At 38.8% G+C, this 24,173-nt stretch overlaps 1 protein-coding gene across 1 annotated transcript in view; it reads left to right on the top strand.

Annotated features, from left to right (window-relative positions):
• LOC102032521 (calcium/calmodulin-dependent 3',5'-cyclic nucleotide phosphodiesterase 1C) overlaps positions 1–24,173 on the top strand; it is a gene marked incomplete at its 3' end in the record, with an annotated part of 110,056 nt that overhangs the window by 12,839 nt on the left and 73,044 nt on the right. Inside the window, exon 2 of the mRNA XM_005429308.2 lies at positions 12,273–12,299. Within this exon, the coding sequence (XP_005429365.1) occupies positions 12,273–12,299 (27 nt within the window). The remainder of the gene's footprint in view (positions 1–12,272; positions 12,300–24,173) is intronic.

Below are 24,173 nucleotides of genomic sequence, written 5' to 3' on the forward strand. Positions count from 1 at the left end.
TACACTAGTTTTATATGTGCAGAGAGCCTACAGATTTGGATGCAGTTTGACTGGATGGGTAGGGGTAATTCATAATGTACAGGGGGTGTCTTCAAAGTGCTTTCCTGAGAAAGGCTTTTGCATAAATGCTGAGTAATCTCTAAAAGACTTATTTCTAATTAGCTGTACTGCAGTGAATATCTTGCAAATGGAGAAGAATGAAATTCCTGAGTTATGTAAATTTGCTGAATAACTTGAAGTAAATTATCATAATGGTCCCACCTAGCCTCACATTCTGTGAAATGTCAAATTTCAGTTTGAATAACATATTTACCTTATGAAGGCATACCTGCTCCTCTTCTGAGCCAGGGGCAGGGAACTTGACTCGTCCTTACAGGAGGCAAACTTTTAAGAGCTAGATTTGCTGTCTCAAGCATGGTACCTGGTATGCAGAAAGGACAGGACTTATTTAAATACATCTTTATATCTGAGGCTTCTGAAGACATATCTCACTCCTTCCCCCATAGTTTCTGTGCCATCTAGATACTTGTGAGACAGCTGGTATCAGGATGGAGTTAGGGTCTAAAGAAATAAAGATCTTGCACAGCCTCCTTCATTCTCTGTGTACATGCTCAGCACCTGTTCCCATCTGCCTTTTCATCTGCCCATCCCAGTTCTCTCTCCCAAAATTTCCTCCTGTGTGGCAAGATATTCCCATATTGGGACCACAAGACAGTGTTTTTGAGCTTGCGAATGGCAGTACTGTCACCTCTCTCTCTTCACTTTCCTCGCTTTCTTCCCTTTACCCTCATGTCTATTTCAGTGGAGCCAGCTGTGTGCCATCACATCTGTGCCATTTATGCCTAGGGAAGGGAGGAACAAAAGATGGGCAACCTTCTTTACTCTCTGCAGAACATAATCTTGTAGTGATACGGAAATGGTGTGAACAAAGCAGCAGGCATCCTGCAAAAGATGATGAACCCTGCTACAACCATCAGTTTTGGAGATAGGAGCCTCTGTGAAACCACTTCTCTGCAAACACACTTTTGCAGCTATCCCAGAAACCCATCATCATTCACATTACTTTCCTCTGTAAAGTCTCTGTTCCTGAAGATGTGCTGAGCTCTAAGAAGCCTAGAAAAAGAGCATTGGCTCTCCATGAGAAGTTTAAAAGTTGCATTTTCGTAAGAGTGACATTTAATATCTGGTCTGCTAGTGAAGAAGCATTATTAGGACAGCTACACAAAGTAGTGTTGCTAAAAGGCTTGAAGAATTTTCAAAGTCTACCATGGTGCTGAAGGAGGGGAAAGTTTGGAGGTGGGGATGGGGAAGTGAACCTTCTTTTTGAAAGGGAGCACTGCCTCTTTGTGTAGAAACTTTTTCTCCCAGTGTTTAGGCTTGTTCAACAGTAATCCAAGTGTTTTAGATTGTAACCCAGAGTCAGGAAAGGATCTGACACAAACCCATGAGATTTAAAATTCTGCGTCACACCAGCTGTCTGTTAACAGACAGAAGGGGTAGGTTGTGTTTGGGGGGAGGAAGATTGGAGGGAGAAACAGTAACAAGCAACATTTAGATCTAAAAATAGCAACAAATAGATTTACTCAAGCTTAAGGCTGAATGTAAATTTGTTTAGTGACTTTACGCAAACAGCTTGTCTGGCCTGATGTAATTCCAGTCCATGTTTCCTGTCTTCATATTTCACCCAGAGTATGAAGAATGATTCCCCCCTCCCCATTTTCATGCATGCTATAACATCACAGAGCCATCCTGCACAAGAAAAGCTGGACAGCTGACAGCTGGCTCCTACAGGATCTGCATACGTTAGTTTTACATGGTAGTGATGATTAAAGTACACGCTTGTTTCTTTCAGGGTCTAACAGCTTTTTGCCACTGGGAGAGTGGAATGCCTGCTACACAGTATTATGTACTTCATAATACATCATGACACATCAATATTACATATATATGTGCTCTGCAAAGTTCTGCTTTGTCTTATTCCCAGTACACTTCTTGTTGATTCATTTTCATTACTTTCTTCTTAGTGAAATGAACAGCTAAATATAGCTAAAGGATGCCCAGTAAAGACTGTGTATTTCCTTTTCCTGAGACATTTTACTAGCAAGGAAGGGGCATCCCACTCGTTTCCATCCCAATCAGTTGTTGCCATGTAAACATACTGTGAAGCACATTTATGCTCCAAACAGCAGCTGGAGGTATTCTTCCCCGTTGGCTCCTCTGATTTCATTGTGCACTAAGTGTCACATTGTCTTCCAGTTGGAGAGCCTACAGAATAAGCATGTTGAAGTACTAACCATCTTGTACTTTGCAGATCATCACCTTTACTAATTTCAAAGCTAAAAGTTCCTTAAGTAATTTGTAGTGGCCAGCTAGATAGTAGAACTCAGGCTAAATATATATCTATTTTTCCAACAATAAATATGTGAAGGCCATATACTATAATGGTTTGACTATTTTTTTTACTTTTAAAGGATGAATACTGAGAACTGCTCTATTGGCTTTTTATACCATAGGACTCTATTTCCCTGAAATATACTTTCCTGTAACTGGATTTTCATGAGTCTGCACTTCTTTAGAGAATATGATTTGCATGAAGTACAAGAGAATTTATTATATTATTATTTATTATGAGCCTGCACTTCTCTTGAGAATGTGATTTGCATGAATTACAAGAGAATTTATTAATTGTGTGCTGTGAAAAAGCAGAATGAGCAGTAGATCACGTTTTTTCAAAGGCTTAGATTTTCAGAAGCAGACTAATTTTCCTTTTTACTTCATATTTTTCTTCAACTGAATCCACATCAAATACAATAGCAGGAGCTTTTAGTTGTTGTGGTTGGTTTTCTTTGTTTATGGTTTTGCTTGTTTTGTTTCATCTTTTGCAATGATGAAAAACTGAGTAAATACAGAGAAAGAACCTCAAAATGTCAGTGGTTGTACTGGCCATGTACAAAATCTACATAAGTGAAATCATATGTTTAGTTTTTAAGACAAAGTTTGACAACTTCTTTTGTAGTTGAGAAGCCAAAAGCCCAGTCAGGTCTATTTTCCAATACAAAGCCATTTCACTAGTGAATTTGAATTTACCCTTCTGATTTGGTGGTACTGAAAACTTTGGTGATACAGCTGAAGCACTAAGTTGTCCCTGCAGTGTTTCATCTGCTCCTTGCAGATCCTTGTACCTCAGATCTGTGAAAAATGCCAATAGCTTGTTTTTAAAATTTAAAAATTTATAATTTTAATAGTAATAAAATGGTTATAAAAACAGTAATATAATTAGAGTAATAAAAGTTTGGACAATTAGGATTTAGGACAATACAAGACAATAAAAACAAAGAGTTACGGACAGTTCGAGTACTTCTTTCTGGGCAAAATAAGCCCCCAAAAGGATACACGTTAACAGAGGATTAACCCTTAAAATCAATGGCCTGTTGCATATTCATACACCTCATATATGATGCATAAATTCCATTCAAACAAAGGATTCTCTATGGTCAGTGTCAACTTCTTCCTCTGAATCCTAATGGCGTCCTCAGGGCTGAGCGAAGCGGGAAGTTAATTTCTTCTGATAAGAGAGCAATAAATTCTTTTTCTCTGAAAGATTTAGGTGTCCTGTGGCTGCTAGCTCAGTGGGGGTCCTCTCTTTAAAAAGTATCTTACATAGCATAGTTTATATTAGTGTGTATATTTAACACACCACTTAAGAAAATTAATACAGCATAACTTTCTAACATACCACATATAATATTAATTTTAATATTTATGAAAAGCCAATCATAAAATATGCATTTTTCACAGACTGTCTTGCTCAAAACCATCCTAAACATACAGTATTCAATACAGATCAATTAAGTAAACCTTTCCTATGTTGCTTTTTCTTCTCTTTCTGTATACATACTGTGCCATGGAAAATACACTGACGTTAGCTTTCCTCTTCTGATAGCTGATGTTATTTATCAAAGTTTGAGCAAGCCATGATTGTCCTTTATTGAAATGAAGCTAAACCAATTATGTCAATCATTTTTATGTCAGTGGAAAATAAGGTACCTTTAACTAATACAGCTGTCACACTACTGCTGCAATAAAAGAATTATAATTGTATATAGTCCTGTCCAAGGTCAGTAGGGGGTTGATTTTACACTCACCTTGGGAGATAAGATCAAGACATGGGTCAAGTTTGTAGTACCAAATAGTTCAAGTCAGTTGTATCTTTATTAGCTGCAGGAACAGATGTCAAAAGCAGCTCCCTTCTTACAAGTCTTCTTCGCCCTTCTGCTTTCCCTCTCTCCATTCTTGAATCCTGCTTTGGTAGGGAGCTGGTGTCCAGCACTCAATGTGAAAAATGAAGTGCAATTACAGATCATCCGGTCTCAAGACAGCATATAGTATAATAACATCATTAAACTCAGTCTACTCAGATAGTATCCATAACACCCATTTGTAATACCTCTAGGCTCTATTCACTCTTTGCTAAATGGTAGAGAAGGGATTTCAGCTCTCTTGAACTTGTACTGCAGAAGAAATTCCTGACTGACTGTGATCACAGAGGTTATTTTGTAAGAAGAATTTAAACTCATTGCCTTTCCAGCTATGATTAACATCTACTCAGTACACATATTACACATGAAATGAGCAAGTAGGAAACCGGTTTCTAAGAGCCCTACAGTGGCAAAAGGTCACAGCTAAGCAGAGGCAGAACAAGAGACATCAATTGATCATATGTACTAATGATTGCAATCATTTTTGTAGACAAAGCTGTGCGTTTCTTTTTTGTTGCTTTTTAAAAAACTTGGTAGTTAAACTGTTAAAATCCAATGGTCAGCCAGATGAACTAACATTTATTAAAATAGTACTTTCCTTGGACAAAATCAGACTCTATTTTCTGGCTTTGAATTACTTACATACATTATTTATTAACTGTGATTTGTTGGGTTGCTCACCTGTCTTGTTTCCATTTCTATTGAAATAATTCTACCAGTTTCAAGTTGTGAGAGCTTCTTTTCTTTCTGTACCTTCACCATGCATACCCATACTTTGGAGCACACAGGCTTTTCTAATCTACTTCAAATGAGACAAGCAACTGCCTCATCCTTGCCTGATTTCAGAATGTCCCCATATAGTTCAGGGCCCAATTTAAAATTATTTCCTTTGTTTTTAAAAAAATTCCACATAACCCTCCATCAAATTTTGAGTATCAGCTGAAATTTTGCCTTCTTTCTTCACCCTTCTTTCTTCTTACTGTTTCTTCTCCTCTGCTGTTAATAGTCTCTGAGATTGTATTGTTTTTAACCTAGCATATTCTGATAAACAGCCCATGTGGCAGAATTTTTTTTTTTTTTTTGTTATTGACTGGAGTGTGAGTAAAGCAAGAAAGGGCATAATTCTGTTTAAACTAAAGAATTAAAAACCTGTCAGAAACTGGTGGTATTATACCATTAGTAAAGTCTGGTCATCTCAACATATTTCTGAATTCTGGTCAGGGCTCCCATGGGATCCTGTGCTTTGCCTGATGCTGTAGTGTGTGCTGTGAGATTGAGGTTTTGTGAGCTGATTTATACTTGGTTATTAAAATAGGCTTTGTTAATGTAACATAAATGCACCTCTAATCCTGTGGTGATGATGATTATTTGGTAATGCACTGCATGATTGAGAATATTGAGCTGCTGGGAAAGATTTTCAATTTATTTTAAGTGATCCTATCAATCAACTTGATCTCAGCCTCCTTTGGAGTGCTGTGCCGAGGGACAATGCCTACCCCATACTGCTACGCCACTGCGACACACGAGATGGCACCTGAGCTTGTGAGCTGGGAAATGCTCTTAAATCCTTTTGTTTAGACATGGTCACCAAGGGAAAATCGTGGGAATTCTGGACCCATTAGCTGGAAGGGCCTGGGGGCAAGAGCAGTAAACATGAATTGTGGTTGGCTCTTATAGAAAAAGGTAGTGGAAGGAGATCATTCAGAAAAAACATAGATTCACCAATGGGTAAAAAAGGAGCAGGAAAAAATCTTCCAGATGTGACTTGCAGACAGACATTTTTCTCTCTTGCCAAATTTCATTCTTTATGTTACAGTTGGTTTGCTAAACTACAAAGTAGGATTTTAGTAGTGTTATCTTAATACCAATTTTAATATCAAGAAACCCACTTCTGGCAGGAAAGAAAGGAAAAGGACCTGAGAGAATGTGTGTATTATGACATGGATATTTCACTCCAGTAAGGTGGCTTTTTTCTTTCTAAATGAGTTGGTCATAGGAGCCCTGCAGGGAAGCAGAGACTATTAGCCCTAGCTTGTGTGAGCTATGGATGTTGTGGGATTCCACTATTAAAGGACATTATTGTGTGCTTCTGTTAACAGAAGACTAAGCTTCCCCCTCATATCTTACAGATGCTAATTATAAAGCTTTTTAAATATAGGAGGAAAAATACCTCTTTCTCCTTGAGCCTATGAACAACTAATTTTAGCTTGCCAGAGCTTGTGGCAACTGTTTTCCTAAACAATCAAGGTTCCTCTGAAGAAGTGGCTTTTACAAAATGATCCTCTTAGGCAGGAAGAACAATCCCTTTTCTCTTATCATGCTTTACAATGTCAGTGACAACACTAAGGGTATGGCACACAAGCTCTGACAAGGCTTGCTGCATCAGCTGAAGGAGGTAATGCACTGGTAGTTCTTCTTCTCTGCAGAGTGGGCACTAAGGAGTGTATTTCAGATGTGGAAGTACAAAATCTGGCATCTCTGTGAATGTCACCATTGTTGGCAGTTTAAGCCAAAAGGTTGAACTGAGGCAACTGATGCCCGGAAGTGTCCTCATCTCTGCCAGCTGGGCTGTGGGGGTGCAGACCTGTGGCAGGGCACCACATACAAGGCAGCTGCTGGCAATAACTTTTTAAACAGTGTAGCAGATTTATTTTTTGCCTGTCTATTGGTAAGCTAAAAAGCTGTTGCCCTCTTTTTCACTAAGAAACACAGATCCAGCCTGAAAACACATGCTATGCTAGATCTAGGCTTGTGCACTCTCAACTGGTGGTACAAAGAGAGCACAGGCCACTGAGTTTTAGGGACTTCAAAAGATCCAACTGCTTTGACCAACTGTGTGTACCCTCTGAACTCATTGCAATGGCCAAGCAATACTGCCGTCCTGAGCTGGGTTTTCGGTGTTTTCCCCCAGCATGGGTCTGGATAGCGAGGTCCTGTTCAGCACAACCTGTCTGGGCCCACAGGCAACTCCCAGCCGCAGGCAATCTTAGCAAGCAGTTGAGCTCTTAAGTGATCTCAGCTTTTAGGCGATTTCTAGTTCTTTAGTGATTTCAGCTCTTCGCTTGCTAAGTGCTGTAGCAGCAGACAGGGAGAGAGAGGAGAAGCGCTGTATGAATTTCCACAGAGGTGTCCTTTATAGGCCGCTTCTGCAAAGGGGGATCAGTGACAGCTCCTTCTCCTGAGCTGGGCAGAGGAGGGTGTTTATATAGGGTTTAGGAGTTTTGGAAATTGTCCAATGGTAAGGGTCGAGGCAAATATGACCTATAGTCTTACAGAGAGATAAGAAAGGGTCTGAGGGCAGAAGAGGGGTTTTTGCTCCAGTCATCATGACTAGCCATTTCCTATCTTAGGCTGCTGACTGCCAGGGAGGCCTTGCCGGCCCTGTGCCTGCTACAAAGCAAAACAGAACACATTAGATGAAGCCACTGTGAGTGTTGATTGTGAGCTTCAGCCTTAAAATTGAGCCATTCCACTGTCTCAGCAGCCTCAGGAGATTCTTCTGGTACTTCCCACCCTGAGCTAGGAAGTATCAGCCTATTGAAAAGTGTAATCTGCATTCAAATACGTGTACCTTAGGCCATCAATCATGCATCCACCAGCTGGTGGCCTAAGTCTGATCACTGCAGTGAAGATAGAAGCCTGCAGAGCCTTTTTCCAAGGGCAGATATAGCCCCTAATCTCTAGCAGAGTGTGAGCAGAGTGTGAGATTAACTTTCAAATTTTAGTATTTATTTTCAAGGATGAAACTAGACAAAGATCCTTCTATTACTTCTGCACCATCCACAGGTTTATCCATATTCAGAAAAGGTGCCATTAATACCTAGCCCTGTGGAATGAATGTGGAATAACACCATATTAACCGAACCGCTATTTTGAGTAAAAAAACATTAAGTGTTTAGATGATTTTTCAGAGGCTGTGTAGGAGTGAAATAGCAATTCATATAGCTAGTTGATATTATGAGTTGTATGGTTATGGTGCAAAACCAGGTTGGCTGACAGTTGTTTAATTCCCCCTACCCCTCTGTCCTCTCTTCTCTCTGTAGGTGCTCAGTTGACTCATTCAACTGTCTCAGAAGACTAAGGTCTGTGAACATCACTACTAAATGCAGGCACAGATTTTGTGTATTTATATTATATTCTCTTCATTTCCAGGTTCCTAGATGCAGAGGAAGGGCAGGTGCATTTCTGCAAAAACTCAAATGTAGGGTTACTTGGGCTCAAGTCATGAATTGCTGTGTAAAACCCTATAGACTAAAACTACAACCCTGAAGAGATAATAAATTAATGGAAAAGTGCCTGAAGGGAAAATACAGGGAAAAGCAAATTGGCTGATGCTGCACTGGAATTAAATGGCAAAATCAGAAGCATAACCATGAGAACAGACAACCGTGAAGAAGTTGATGGGCATCAAAGCACAAAGACAAATTTTTTATATCTATTTATTTCAATGGGAATTGTGTGGCCACACAGCATAACAATCTACATCTTTTTGAAGATTAAATGCCTTCAAAAATCTGTCCTAATTTTATTTTGGGCCAGTATGCTATTTTTATTTCTCTGGTTACAAGAAGGATTCATCCTCAGAAGAGAAGATACTGAAGTAGTTGACTCAATATTTTTGTTAACTTTATAGTTTCTGAGTTTAAAAATTTCATTTTACCTACCACTTCAATTATAAAATATCTATCTTTAAGTGTCTTACTACTTTTTTTTTTCCATTAGGCTCTAGCAGCCTTCTTAGACTAGGACTGACTCACTTCATACTATACTCATGCAAGTGTAACTGTATTAAGTTCTGTGAAGTTACTTTTAGTTTACACTGGTTGTATAGGGTCTATCTAGCGTGAGTCACTTGATAATTCTCTTCAGCATGAAAAAAAACCCTACTTTGTTCTAATTAATTTTTTTTAGTGTAAGCTAAATATAAACCTCTGAATAATACATTCCACAGCCAGTAAAAGGAATTGAATGAATGTGGCAGTCCGAGCATGACGGATGCAGTGAGAAAAACTGAACTTACACAGATTTGGTAATATCAATAAGCCTCTTTTCAGGCATGAGCACAGGATGGCTCACAGATGTGGGAAGCTGTAACATTACCTCCTTTAAATCTGTCTCATTTTTTCTCTCCTGGGAAAGAGGGTTTGTTCAAAAAATGAGAAGTCCCTTGTGCTTGACTGAACGTGTGCCTGTTTCCAGGTTTATTCTAGAGCATCTGCTGAAAGCAATTTCATGGATAGTTGTCTCTTCATAGATGCATCCTGGGGACATAAATCAAGATATCTTGTCCCAAGATATATTTTTAAATAAACAAACAAACAAAACCGCTCATAACAAAACAACCTCAAAAAACAACAACAACAAAAAAAAAAAACCTGGAAACCCGACCAAATCTAAATCCAGCCCCGTCCAGTTTCCTCTTGTTAATGCACACATGGTTGCTGATTCAAGCCAGTCTGATGCTGGTTGTGGTATTAAAGAAGTAATTTCTAATTCCTTTGTTTCCAGTGATCTCATTTAATGGAAGGCCTGTCTAAGTGGTGGTTTGTAACCATAAAGAAGATAGATGTTGACACTGTGTTTCCAAAAACAAACTGAATACTATATTTACAAAAAGTTACATGTTACCAACACCATTTTTTTTATAATGTGGTGAGTGTCATTGTTAGACCTTGTTTTTTGAGATGCTGGAAGTTCAAGCATACAGAATTTTTTTCCTGGATATCAGAATTTGCTAATGGTGTTCCTTTTAAAGCATATGCATGCAGTAGTGATATTGAATATATAGACAAGTGTTCCTCTAGTTATATTCTCTTCAAGTGTAAATTGCAAATTCAGTCAGTGCTTGGAAAAGCAGTCACTAACTTGGTGCATGTAAATTTTAATTGATTAGACTGCAGGTGTGAAAACAACAACAACAATAAAAAACTGTGTATAAGTTTTTAAAAATTTCTATTTCTTGGGCAATTCTTTTTTTTCCTAATGCTGTCATCTGTAATAGTACAGCTTTCTGATGTATTAAAAGTATTCTCGAATGAAAGGAACATTAAAGGTGTAACTGATCAGAAAAGTCATGCTATTAATCAAATGTAAAGAACACCCTAAGACTGGAGTTAATGAATTTTATCTTTACTCAAGTGTCTGAAAGAGAAACACATTATATAACATTATATGAAAGTCACTAACCAATGAAATTTGAATTAGTTCAGACAGTGTTGGAATGAACCATAAGAGCCTCTCAGGGGAAAAAATTAACTTGCAAATAATTTCGTTTTAAAACTTAAAAAAACTTGTATTTCTTGGGAATAAAGTCTTCTAATTAGTGTGCATTAGACTGGCCAATCAGATGGCCTATTTTTCAGCAGGTTTTTTGCCAGAAAACATAATGAAATTTTTTATTTGTCAGAGTATAAAGTTCCTAATACACATTCTTCAAAACAAAAGTTCTGCTTTTCATCCTTCTGAAATGAAAATGAAGAATTCTCATAGAATAAGATTTGTCCAGTTGCATTTCTGCTTTTATGTGTCAACATTCTTAATGTCAGTAAGCTGTAAACTTGATACTGCTATGAATATTTTCTCTTTTACTCCTTTGCATAATTTCAAGTTTGAATAAGTAATTCTTCACACAGTAAATTGCAAATAAAATATTTTTAAAGTAGCTATTTAGTATTTTTATGATTCCAGCATGGTCAGAATATAGAAGTGGGTATAACCACAAGTACAATTTGTAAAGACATTTGTTGGATGAAACATTTTACAGTCAGGAGACATTATTCATGGCTCTTGTTAAGTAGAAAATAGCACTACATTCCATTTTGCCATGTTTCTTTTTTGTAAAGAAAGTTACTCTTTGTTTGGGTTTCTTAGACCCACCCTAGCTACAATTTTCCATCTACAGTAGTATCAGAAATGAAAGTAAACTTGATGCTAATAGCCATGCATCTATTTTAAAAATATTTGTTTGTTAAACAACATTGAAAATGTTGGGAATGTCTGTTAGTGTATTGCTAAATCACAGTCCACATTGAATATTGTTTAATTCAATACTTGTGAAGTTTAACTATCATTAGTTTTACTTTAGAACATAAAAGCAGAGCTGAGTTCAAGTAAATAATTGCCATATTTTGCCAGCCTCTGTGCAAAGCCTTTGGAAACAGGTGCAGAAACAGCAGCTCACAGACAACATACAGTGCTGATACACCCCTGCAGGTAACTGTATAGCCACATAGACAGCTATACAGAAAGGCATGTATTGCCTTATTGTGTATTGCCTTACTCTGTGCATTGGTAGCCTGTGTCATTGCCTGCTGCTGAAGACAAAATCCACCATGTTAAGAGGTGGATAAGTAAGAGGTAAGTAAGAGGTTTGCAGCCTTTGCTGTAATTGATGTGGTGTAAGTATTGGCGTAGAGAAGAGGTCCTATATGCTTATCTGCACTTGCCATTCCTAGTCCTGGGTTAAAGGTCTGTAAGTTCTCAAGACAGGTGCAACAAAGTGAAGCTCGGTGGTGTGGTATCTGGAATTTGTCGGAGTACAGAACTTGCTAGGATCTAGACTTTCTTTCTAGAGAGAGACTGTTCTAAAACCACTGGAGTTTTCCTCTGAGTGACCACAGACAATATGGTTGGATGCATTTCATTACTCCTTGTTAATGGGAACTTCACAGAACTTATCTTAATTATCTGTTGGATGAGAGATGTAAATATTACAACTAGTAAATACAAGTACATTTCTGACACTTGGACTTCCTGCTAAGTCATTTAGAATAATAAATATTTTTTCCTAGTTGCAACAACCCTTTCTCACAAGAAAGAGTAGTATGTGCATACAAGCAAACACAATTTTTTTCTCCTGAATTTAGTGGCAACCACAACTGAGGTTAGTGGTGGTTGCTGAATTGCTCCTGAATTGCTTCACTGAATTGCTCCTGAATTGCTTCTGACCCTCTCCTTTTCCTCCTTGCCTGTGAAGCCTTCTCATCTCAGTTGTATTTTGTTCTTTTCCTGCAGGAGAAAATATAAGAAAACATCACAGAGGTAAGAGTAAATCGCAGAGGACTGGAAGGCATTTGTGAGTCATTTCTCTCTTTAGTAAGGGGTTTGAAAAAGGATTTTCCTGTTACCAGGTTGGTGGTTTTTTTCTTTTCTTTCCTGGGGAAATGCCATTCCACTGATTGTTTCCCACTTTAAGGACCATCTTGTGCTGCTGCTGCTCCCAATCTCCTTTGCTGCTAATGGCAGTCCTTCCTTCTGATGTTAGTGGTAGTTCTCTCTGAGTAAGGACAGAAATATTTGTCTTTGAAGGTGAAATCCTAACATTTGCACCGTTTCTTCTGCAAGATCTGCTGGCTCTAACTTGTATTGTTTGCTTATTCGGTAATAACAAAATGAATTGCAGGCTTGTAGAGTTACTAATAATCTGTGCCATTGCAGTAGACTGAAGGAAAATGTGAATCCTGTTAAGAGTCCATATTACAGCCTCCAGATGTAGTTATCTTACTTCTTCCTTGTAGGAGGCAGGCTCAGTGGGTGTCTTTGACAGATAAATTTTCTTGTTTTGGAACCCCTGAGCATGCTGGCAGTTAAGCCAATGTGATGCCTCAGTCAGCTGATGCATCATAGGCACCACTCCTGTTTGCTATAACTCTTTGGTGAAGATTATCACTCTAATGCAGCAATGACAGGATAGGCTATATGCATACTTGTGTGTTACAGCCACAAGAAACTGAAGTGTGGTGGCTTGAGTCTTGGACAAGGTGGGTTTAAGCTATAAGAGTTTAGTAAAAAATACTGATTTGGAGACTTCTATGGTGATCTGTGCAAGAGGGCATTGGATAATGTGAGACACAAGAACAGGGAGAAGGTAAATATGCTCCCAGATTGTTTTTCTAAATATGGGGTTGACACTGTAGGTCTGCTTTTGCAGGTCTACTTTTCTCCCCATTTCCCTTGCTGCTGCCATGATTATTAATTAATTGCGAACATTTCTCTGGCCACAGGTCTTCAGCTGCTGCAAGAAGATTGTTTCCAGAATGAATGATTGCACTGTGTTTGTGTGTATTTGTGAGTGCCTTGACTGCTAGCATTGTCAAAGCATTGCATTGAGTACTGTGTCTTATTTAGATATCTCTTCTGCGTGCATAACTGTGACAATAGCAAGGTTTGTATTCAGCATCTCTTTTCTATGGGAGACTTTCTGTAAGCCTCAGAAGAGAGATGTAAGTATGTTCTACAAGTCTAATTGTAGAACATACTTGTACATTCTTGTATTGATGACATACATAGAATACAATATGTCAGGTTTTTTAAACATAGCATTACAGGGATAAGTTTTGTGCCCTGTGGGACTTTGAACTTTCTGGTTTTTTTCTCTTACTGTTACGCATGCCAGCTGCCTGCCTGATGGTATGCATCCTTGCAGCAATTTTGCAAATGGACTTTCATGACCTTCTGATGTCTAAAATGATGTGAGCTCTGCAGAGGCCAAAAGGCCACTGCAGGGACCAGCATATGGCAACTGCTGAGCAGCTGCTCCTGATAACCTTGCCCAATAGGCACTGACTGCTGGTCCAGAGGGCTCTGTAGCACAATGGGCTGTTATTTAGGTCTAGGAACCGCACATTGGCAGCACCTAGGGAAACCTAGATGGCTAGTAAGATTCTGCCTTGAATTTTCCACCTGCTGAGTGACAAAGTATGATGCTAAATGGAAAATTGCACATACTGCCACCTGGTGCAAAAGTGTAAAATCCAGCAAAAAGAAGTGGTAGGACAGCAGTTTGCTTAAAGTCTGGTTTTAAATAACACCTATTGAGTTAGTAATTCCAGCAATGTTGCATCTTCTAGTGGCTTTAGTTTTTTATCTTCCAATTTGTGATCCTGGCACATGTGGTTGCTGGTAGAGCCTACGAAACTAAAAAAGCCCTAGACATAGGATAAATAGTTCTTAGCAATAACCAAAACATTGTGTTATTTATATTCTTCTCAAACACAGCACCTACTAGCCAAGACACAGCACTACAGCACCTACTAGAAAAATAACACAGAGTATTAACTATCCCAGCTGAAAGCATATCTAGATGTAACTTCACAGCTTGTGGCCTAAATCAGGCTAAGCAAGCTACTCAGGCTAAGCAAGTGAAGCTAAGAAGACTAAATCCACACTGTATTATAACTGTGTGTAGCTCATTCTGCTTCAAATGTACTTATGCTAAAGAAATAGTATGTCTCAGCGGGAAATGTAAAAAAGGGTCTTTGAAATATGACTTTGGCCCTGAATAAAAGCATCCTAATGGGTCCTGCAAAATACTAATGTGGTTTCTTCAAAAAAAGATTGTACTCTGATTAAGAAAGGTTGACACCTGATACAAACCACATGGCCAGAATATTAAACCTCCCTAATCTTCAGAAGGATTTTGTTTTTTCTACTTCAGACAATAAGGCAGGAAACTCATAAGCAGAGGTCTTTTCCATTCCTTTCTCCTTTTCTTATTCTTTCTCATCTATGTATGCGCTTCTTAGTTCCAGTTTGCTTCAGCAGTTAATATGTTCTTAGAGAAATGTATTTATGCTAGTGTGGAGCACAAGAGAAGAAACCGTAAAAGTAATGGTGTTACTTACAAAATAAGTGGAAAAGTGTATTTTTCCCCCAAATTTAGTTGGTAATCATCAGGGTTGCTTATGCTGACACCTCTGTAGGTAAAAACGATCCACTGTCACTTTTGAAATATATTGCCTTGTATGTCTCATTCTAAGTAATCTTTAAGTTTTGGCATTAACTTCCTGTGAGGAAAACTCTGTTCTGAGATTAATCTCATCTTTTAGTGCTATTAGGCACACTAAAGAGATCTTTATTGGAATGAAGCATCAGTGCTCTCTCAAAGCTGATTGAGTAAGGACATTATCGCAGAATGAGTAAAGTTGCAAGGGACCACGGTGGGTCATCTGGCCCAACCTTCCTGCTCAAACTGGGTCATCTTAGAGTACATGTTAAAGGAGTGTGTCCAGTGGTTCTTCAACATCTTCAAGGGAGACTCCACCCCCTCTCTGATCAATCTATTGCAGTATGTGGTCACCCATACAGTAAAGTTCTTCCTCATACACAAGTGGATAGGTAGTTCATTGATTTTTTTCTATCAAGCATTTATAGGGTATGAACTATAGCAACTTCTTGGCAATTTTCAGTACTGGGTTATAACAGAAATCTGGTCATTTAAATTACCCTAAGATGAAGCATTTCCATGACTAATTCAGACCTCCTGTGTCTTAGCTGTGTATTAAATTTGCTTTGGATTGATAAGGAGTTGTTTTAGTCCTTCACTTTGATTTAGCAGTCAGACGTTGGAGAGGAGTGGGAGATAAGGAGGAAAGAGGTAGAAAGAACAAAATTGTTAGTGACTGATCTTATCTTGACAGTTAATATGTGAACAAGCTTTTAGTTGGGGACATCCTCAGAGGGTGGGTGATGCAACTGAAGTCCTACATAAGCTTCCAGACATCAAAATATCTCACTTCTTAAATGTGTGTCTCTCTTGCAAATGATTATGGGTGAATCCTAAGGCATTTTGTTAAAAATCTATCAAATGCAAGGGATAAGGCATCTTTGCTGAGAGAATTTGTCCTAGGAGAGAATCAGCTATCTCCTGGCAACAGGACGTTTTCTCAAGTGAAATTTCTCACTTTTAGTGTGAATTACACTTAAACCATGTACTGGTTTTGGCTGGGATAGAATTAATTTTCCTCTTAGTAGCACTGGTACAGTGCTATGTTTTGGATTTAGTATGAGAACAACATTGATAACACACTGATGGTTTTAATTGTTGCTAAGTGGAGCTAGCTTTAGAACAAGGACTTTTCCATTTCCCATGCTCTGACAATGAGGAGGTCCACAAAAGCCTGTGAAGGAGTAGAGCCAGGACAGCTGACACAAACCAGCCAAATGGATATTCCACACCACAGAACATCATGGTTTATATACAAACCAGAAGGAGCTAGCCAGAAGCTGCTGATCACTACTTGGTAATGGGCTTGACATCAGTCCATTGGTGATGAGCAATGGCATTCCTTATTTCTCTTGGGTGTTATTTCTTGCTCTTCTTTTCATTTTATTATTATTACATCTTGCTTCAATTATTGTGTTCTTAGCTCAATCCACAACTTTTAACTTTATTATAATTCTCCTCCCTATCCCACTGAAGGGGTCAAGAGTGAAGAGAGTAAGTGAGCATCTGTGAATTTCATGTGTACATTTCCAGGGTTTGGATTCCTATTATGCTCCAATGGATGATGATGTTATATTTTCATCATGCAGAAGAATAATTGTTCTCCTGCTGAGGAGAAGGTTCTCAAATAGAAACTTCCATTTGTTATATGCTTACTTCTATTTGTTATATACTTACCTGCACATGTTATGCTTTACAAAGGCTTTGTAAAATGTCTCAGGTGGATATAAATTAATTGTGGATTATACGTTTGACTGTACTCAAAGATGTGCCTGACTGTGTGTGTGTATAAGTGGGTACATGTACAACAGGTACATTATAGATGCACCTAGATTATTAAGACTAATCCTAAGATCTCAGCAGTAAGATTTGGTACACTAATTTCCAAAGACATGGTGTGGATTTTTTGTGTTGTAATTTTATTTTTTTTTCCCTCAGGAAGATTTTGGGAATAATTATGGTACAGAAGTGCTTTGTTTTGTCATGAGAGCAGGATTTTGAGCATCTGGGCCTCCAAGGCCTAGTCAGAAAACCTTTTCTATTGCTAGTGTTTTTAACAATTATACTACTTATTGCTAATCATTCTGATTCATAGAATACTTAAATCCACATTCCCCCTCACCTAGTTACAATCATATCTTCAGAGAGGAAATATAGCAATTGTCTGAACATAATAGAAGTGCTGTAGTTAAATCATTGTGTGTTTCTGAGGCTATTGCTCTTAATATATACAAGTAACTTATTTCTTGAGCTGCTGTGCAACACATACAGATTTAGTGGTGCATGTAATTAAGGTTCAAACTTTGGAACCTGACTTGACTAATATTTACACAAACAAAGTTTTCAGCTTATTTTATTTCCTGTCTTGTTTAATACAAGCTATTTTTTAAAGAGGAAAAAATATTCCTCTTCTCTTAAATTTGTTGTCAGAAACAATACAGTACAGACAGTGCTCTTTGGACTTGTTGATCAGTGATAGGCTTGTATACCATTGTCTTATCAGGCTGGTTTTCAGAGCCTGGCATGTTAGTAGTAACAAGTGGATAGGATGAAAGTGGTTCTTTCCTGGATTCTCACTTGTTCTTTCTGGGAAAATTCGCTGCAGATACCACTTATTTTGATTTTTAATGAAAACCAAAGTAAAAATTTAAGAAGTGAAAGATGCTGACAACATTTCAACAATTCCATACATGGAATTCTATTCTGATTTCTTTGTCTGCCAAGGGCTGGTTTAAAATTCTAGGGTTTTTTTTCCCCTTGCACTATCAAAACAGATACTACTATAACTGAGTTTCACATGAACTGGTATTTCCCTTGGAGGTTTTCTCAGCTAGCTAATAACATTTATACAAATTCCAGTGGTACTGACTTAAGACTTCTTCTCCACTTCTGTCTTTTAATGAAGAAAGAAATGCTTATCTGCTACTGACTGCAAGAATTGTGTGATCCACACCCCAGAAGAGAGACAGTCCTGTAATTTACATCTTGTGGTTTTGTGAAAGAAGTCATTGGTATTGGAGCATCTGGTTAAGCCCTGCAAAGTGCAACAGCATGTTGATTTTCATGGGAGTACTCAAGGAATGTTTAGGTGCAGAGACGAAGCTAGTTTACAACAGCTGCTGAAACAAACTTGTTGTAGGTCATGACTAAGCAGACTGATGGAAAAAAATTGGACTACAAATGCTGAGTTATGTATGGATAAAGAAATGAGTTTGCTTTCCCGGGAAGCCAGTCCAACACCTTTTGATAGGAGCTGTTGATGATGTGAAAAGTAATTAACTTGTTGCTGCTTTTTTGTTAGTCTTGCTAAGCTGCATGAATAGTTGTACTTCAGCTTTCAAATTGCAGTTGCAATTCTTTTTTTCTTTCACCTGGCAATACTGTGGATGTTTTCAGATCATGGTGACAAAGTCTCCTTGTGTAACTTTCTACACTAATAAACAGTCACAGCATCACAGAAATGCAGAATGAAGTTGAAAGGGATCTCAGTGGGTCATCTGGCCCAACCTCCCTGCTCAAACAGGGTCATTGTAGAGTCATAGCAAAGGATTGTGTCCAGATGGTTTTAATATCTTCTGCAAGGGAGACTCCACACCCTCTCTGGTCAATCTACTGCAGTGTGTGGTCACCTACACAAAGAAGTTCTTCCTCATATGCTGGTGGAACTTCCTGTGCATCAGTTTCTGACCATTACCTCTAGTCTTGCTGCTTGTCACCACCGAGAAGAGCCTGGTCCTACTCTCTTCACACCTTCCCTTCACACCTTCCCTTGCTACGTAGACATTGATAATGTCCCGTGTCAATTGTCTCATCTTGAGGCTTATGTGGCCCATCTCCCTCAGCCTATCCTTGTAAGAGATGCTCCAGCCCCTTAATGGTCTTTGTTGGCTTGGACTTGCGGTTATCAAGTTTGCCTTGTAGTTCTGTAACATTTGAGCCAGGGAAGATCTTTCTTCCAACATTTGTTACCCTGATTCTCCAGCATCAGAGATCCCTGAGGGCTGGTCTTTTCAGTGAGGTTGATCTGCCATTCCTTGTTACCAGGGTCCCCCCCTCCATTTAGGAAGGCCCACGTTAGCCTTTCTTTTCTCTTTGTTATTGATGTATTTGAAGAAGACTTCCTTGTTGCCCTTGGCATCCCTGGCCATGTTTAATTCCAGATGGACCTTGGTTATTCTTGTCTTATTTCTACTTATTCTGAAAATCCCTCTATATCCCTTCTAAGTGGTCTGACCATGCTTCCACCTCCTGTGTGTCTCCTGTTTATACTTGAGTAATGACAGGAGTTCTTTATTCATTTACGTAGTTCTCTTGCCCCCTTTATCTGATTTCTTGTTCATTGGGATACGTCGCTCTTGAGCCCAGAGGAAGGGATCCTGGAATATCAACCAGCTCTCTTAAACTCCTCTTTCCTGTAGAGTCTGTTCCCATATAATTCTTCCTGGGAGATCCCTGAAGAGACTGAAGTTTGTTGTCCTGAACTCCAAGGTGACAATTACCTGCTGCCCTGCTTCCTCTTTGCCCATTACTGAGCTTCACAGTCTCATGGTCACTACAGCCATGGCTGCTCCCAACTTTCACATCTCCAGCAACTCCTTCCTGTTTGTTTGTATAAAAGTCAAGCAGCACATCATTCCTTCTTGGATTCTCTATTACCTATGTCAGAAAGTTGTCATCAATGCTTTCCAGGAACCACTTAGACTGTTCGTGTTTTGCTGTGTTGCTTCTCTAGTGGGTAGTTAAGAGAATTTCATGAGAACCAATGCCTATTTCTTTAAAACTGCTTCCAGCTGCCTGTAGAAGGCCTTATCTATTTCATTCTCCTGCTCAAATGACCTGTAGCAAACACCCACAACAATGTCACTATTACTAGTCTACTGGTGATGGAGAGGGGTGGGGAGACTGAGTGGTGGTCATCAGAATCTGAATTTGTTGTGGGCTATGAATGCTTATACTATTCTAGGAAGGCTAGTAATTTTTTACTACAATGATTGGGCTAATCATCACATAAACAAACTTACACATTTTGAAACATCTCTTGCTTATAGAGTTGACTCAATCTTCTTCCCAATCTGATCCAATTTTCTTTTCCCATCAGTCAGCCTGATTTAATCTTCAAAGTTCTGTTTGTTCTTGCCAAGGTATCCTGATTATCAAATCTCTTATGCTAATCAGGTCCAGAGCACTCTCTGTCCTGTGTGCCTCAATACTAGTCTGATGATTTATTCTAATCTGTAAACTCTCAACTTGCTCATCATCTGCTCCAAGACAGAGCTTGGTACAGTGTAAGTGTTGCACATAGAAAGTCTCCCTGGTCTGTCTCTCCTAAACAGTGTGTAGCCCTTCATTTCAACATTCCAATTTTGTGAGCTATCCCACCACACCTCCATTATCAAAATTATATCAAAGCTCTGTAATGCACACAGTTCTCAAACTCCTCCTGTTTGTTCCCCATATTGCATGTGTTGGTATACAGGCACTTTATAAAAGTATTTGATTGTATCAATATCCCGGCAGGTGTGCAAAGGGATGCCCCATAGTCCCTGTGCCTAATGTTGGTTATGTCTTTGGCCACTTGTGCTTGATTAAGATTGATTTTTAAACTTCCTTTTGGTACTAGCTTGGTTACTACAGTTCTTCCCCTCCCAAACCTTACGCCTGTTGAGCCTAGCTATGCCTCTGCAGCTTGCTGGTCGTGTGTCCCCTATACCCCGATTCTTCAGACTATGCTGTATTCTGCAATTTGATGATCAGCTACTCTCCCAGGAGGCGCCTCCCCAAGAGCTGTGTTTGCTTCTATGTGCTCCCTGCCATCCGCAGCCTGTGCACTCATCGCTCGGGTCCGCTCTGCTGGCCAGTTCTTGTCTTTTCTTGTTTTGTGCTGTCTTGCGGCTGGTCGTAGCTATATTCTTTCACTACTTGGTGTATTCAGTTTCTGAGTTTCATCTCACTGCAGGCTGTGATTCACAGCAGGGTGTTCTGCAATCAGAACTTCTTTCACTGTAGACTGCTCACTTGCAACTTTGTGTGTTCTGTTCTCAAGTCCTGTCTTGGCTTGGCCCGTGTCGTTTTTCATGGTAGACTTGGCCGTCACCTCCCACAATCATGTTGGGGTCACCAGAGATTGGAATAAATCGGGTGACACTCCATTTTCTTCATATAGGAAAAAGCCCATTCTTTATTCATATAATTCATTTTTATACAGTTTTACAGATCCCATGTGTGACTCCAGTTGGTTAGTAGTTTTCTTGCCAATTACTCTGTTGGTTAGTAAAAGGTATTTTACTTGTCCATCAAACCTCTTTATTCTTAAATTGTTTACGTATTTTCTTCCCTGATTCTCATGGGCTAGATCTAGTGTTTATACAGGTGCTAGTTGTTTTTTACCCAGGAATAGACTGTTATCTTAATGAACTATTCATACCAGGATTGTTTTCACATGGGAACTTGCAAAGAGCTTGCTGTACTTAGAAGTAGCAGGCTAGCTACTGATCTAACACAGCAGACTTGATTATATGTGGCCTTCCTTTAATAATTTTTCTACTTGACTGCAACAGCATAGCACTTTAATAAACCTGTGATTATCCTCTGGATTGACATAGTTTGAGAGTGAATGAGAGACTTGCTTGGTAATAGAACTGGCAAAATTCCATTTCCTAAAGAAATGGGGCAAATGATGTAAACAAAATCGTGGCTACCTTTTTCAGATGCAGACTTTGTGATATATATATGTAACTGCCCCTTCTTAAATTCAAAAATTATTTTGTTATAATAAGAGCAGACCATATAGCATTCACCCATCTCTTCTTCCAGCTGTTTGTTGAAAGGATGTAATTATGAGTATGTTTCTTCAAACCATCATATGCAACACTTATTCATCAGAAGCTTACAATCTGAATTAGGAACAGGCTAGCCAGGCATCAGGTTTTATGAGCATATGACAGGTTTGTCTCTGTGAAAGGATTTCAACTTCAGGAATGAATGTAGGAACATTGATGAAAGCATGAACTCAATAGGAAACAAAAAAAACCCCTATTATTTCTGCTTTCAACTAAAATTTGATTAGAACTAATATTATTAATGTTTACAAATGACAAGTATTTTCAGTGGATTAAGAAATGGAACTCATGTTTTGGTCAGGAGTACAAAGAGATGTCTTCCAAAGGCCCTCTTGGCAATCCTCCTTCAGACCCTTTCTAATAGCTTTATATTTTTTTATATTGCAGTGCCTAAAACCGAATCACTTGCCACTCTATGTAGCTGAAGTATATTTGCGAATTGGGTTTTACTGAACAAGCAAACTTCTTATAGACACTATGGGCACTATACAGGACAAATTATTTGAATGTTTTTCTGTAATGGGGAGTAGAAAATCTGTCTGTGAATACAGGTTTGTAGTCAAAGAAGCGAAGGAAGAAATTAGTAGGCAGTACTGGGAAAACAAAAGGGGATTGATTATAGGGCTATTCAGCTTTGTTTCATGGTATGAAAAAGTCCAGGTTGCAATTAAGCCTGCTGAGTGGTTTATAGAAAATCACCTTGATGACTTAAGCAGTTTCCCACCTTATATCTATATCACATGAGGAGTACCAAGGTATGATGCTTTTCCTAAATGAGGAAATGATGGGTTCAGTGTATCTTATATATTTTCATACAGTGTTTTTAGAAGTCTTTAAGAGTACTCGGCAATGCAAAGAGAAACAAAGAACTCTTGGCTGGCTAATTCATAAAGACTTAATGTGCTCTGTCTGCTGCAATTGCTTGCAACTTGTTAGCTAATATCTATATATTTTCATTCTGGTATTTGAAAACTATTTTGTTTCAAATTATATCTGTAGCATTACCAGATCTTTTCAGTCTGTTTTGGACATGGATTTCAACACAGGATGTTAAGGAGACACTGGCACAATTTTTTCTGGGAAAGGCCAGAAACTTATATTTCCAAGATATTTCTACAAGTGTAATGACCACCACCTTTTCACAAAATGAAAGAATGACAAAGTAAATAACTGATTAAAAGCTATTAAGTTTTTATCAAAAACTGTTGATTAAAAACTGTTGAGGCTAGGAGTGATTAATTTTAAAAAACTGGTGTTCTTGAAATGGAGCTTTTAGAAGGAGAAATGTGCTATAGATATTTGTTCAGGTCCAAATGCAGTTCTATGACTGTATCAGAGACAGACATGGAAGTTTTCTCTCACAACACATATGCATATATGAGTATAATCAACACCAGGCTTGAAGATTTGTGCATGTGGAAAATCATGCTGTAAAAATCCAGCATCCACAAAGAGGACACAGGAGTCCTGCAACTTAATTTGAGTAAAGGAGAGAATCCACTAGGCAATAACCCCATGGGATCTCTCTGGAATTTTTGGAGGATGCAGCCTCCTCTTATCCTAAGCTCCCAGCTGCATGTTGCCCTCTTCCTTTACCCATTGGCTGAGGTACTAGGAAGGTACAGACTTCCTGAACTGCCTACTAAGTGTTCCCCCTTGAACATGTATCACACCCTCATCATGCACTTTATGACCATTAAAATTAGCTTTAAGCCCACCCTGGGCAGAGAAGTTAATATCCATAAATCTATTCAGCCTGTGTATTTTCCCCCAAAGTTCAGAAGTTCTGAGTGTGCTGATGATGATGATGAAGAGCAGCTTAGTGAGCTCTTCTGCCAGCTCCCTCATCACCCTAGGATGGATCCCATCTGGTCCCACAGACTTGTGAGCACTGAAGTAGCTCAGCAGGTCACTAACTGCTTCCTCTTGGAACACACAGGATCTGTTCTGTCCCCTGTCTGGGTCTACCAGCTAAGGAGGCCAGTTGTCCTGAGGGTAACCAGTCTTAGTGTTAAAGACTGAGGCAAAGAAGGTGTTAACTACCTCATCCTTCCTCATCTTTGGTGACTACATTCCTCTCCTCATACAACAAAGAATAGAGATTTTCCTTGCCCCTCCTTTTGCCATTAATGTATTTATAAAAACACTTTTTATTATCATTTACAGAAGTGGCCAGATAAAAGCCTAATTGAGTAATTTTCTTTTTGCATGACCTAACAACATCTTTAAACACTTCCTGAGCTTCCTGTCCCTTTTTCAAAACATGATAGACCCTCTTTCTTACCCTGAGTTTCCATAAAAGTTCCCAGCTCAGCCTGGCCAGTCTTATTCCCACCTGACTCACCTTCTGGC

This window comes from Geospiza fortis, unplaced genomic scaffold, assembly GCF_000277835.1.
Source record: "Geospiza fortis unplaced genomic scaffold, GeoFor_1.0 scaffold197, whole genome shotgun sequence".
Lineage (NCBI taxonomy): Eukaryota > Metazoa > Chordata > Aves > Passeriformes > Thraupidae > Geospiza > Geospiza fortis.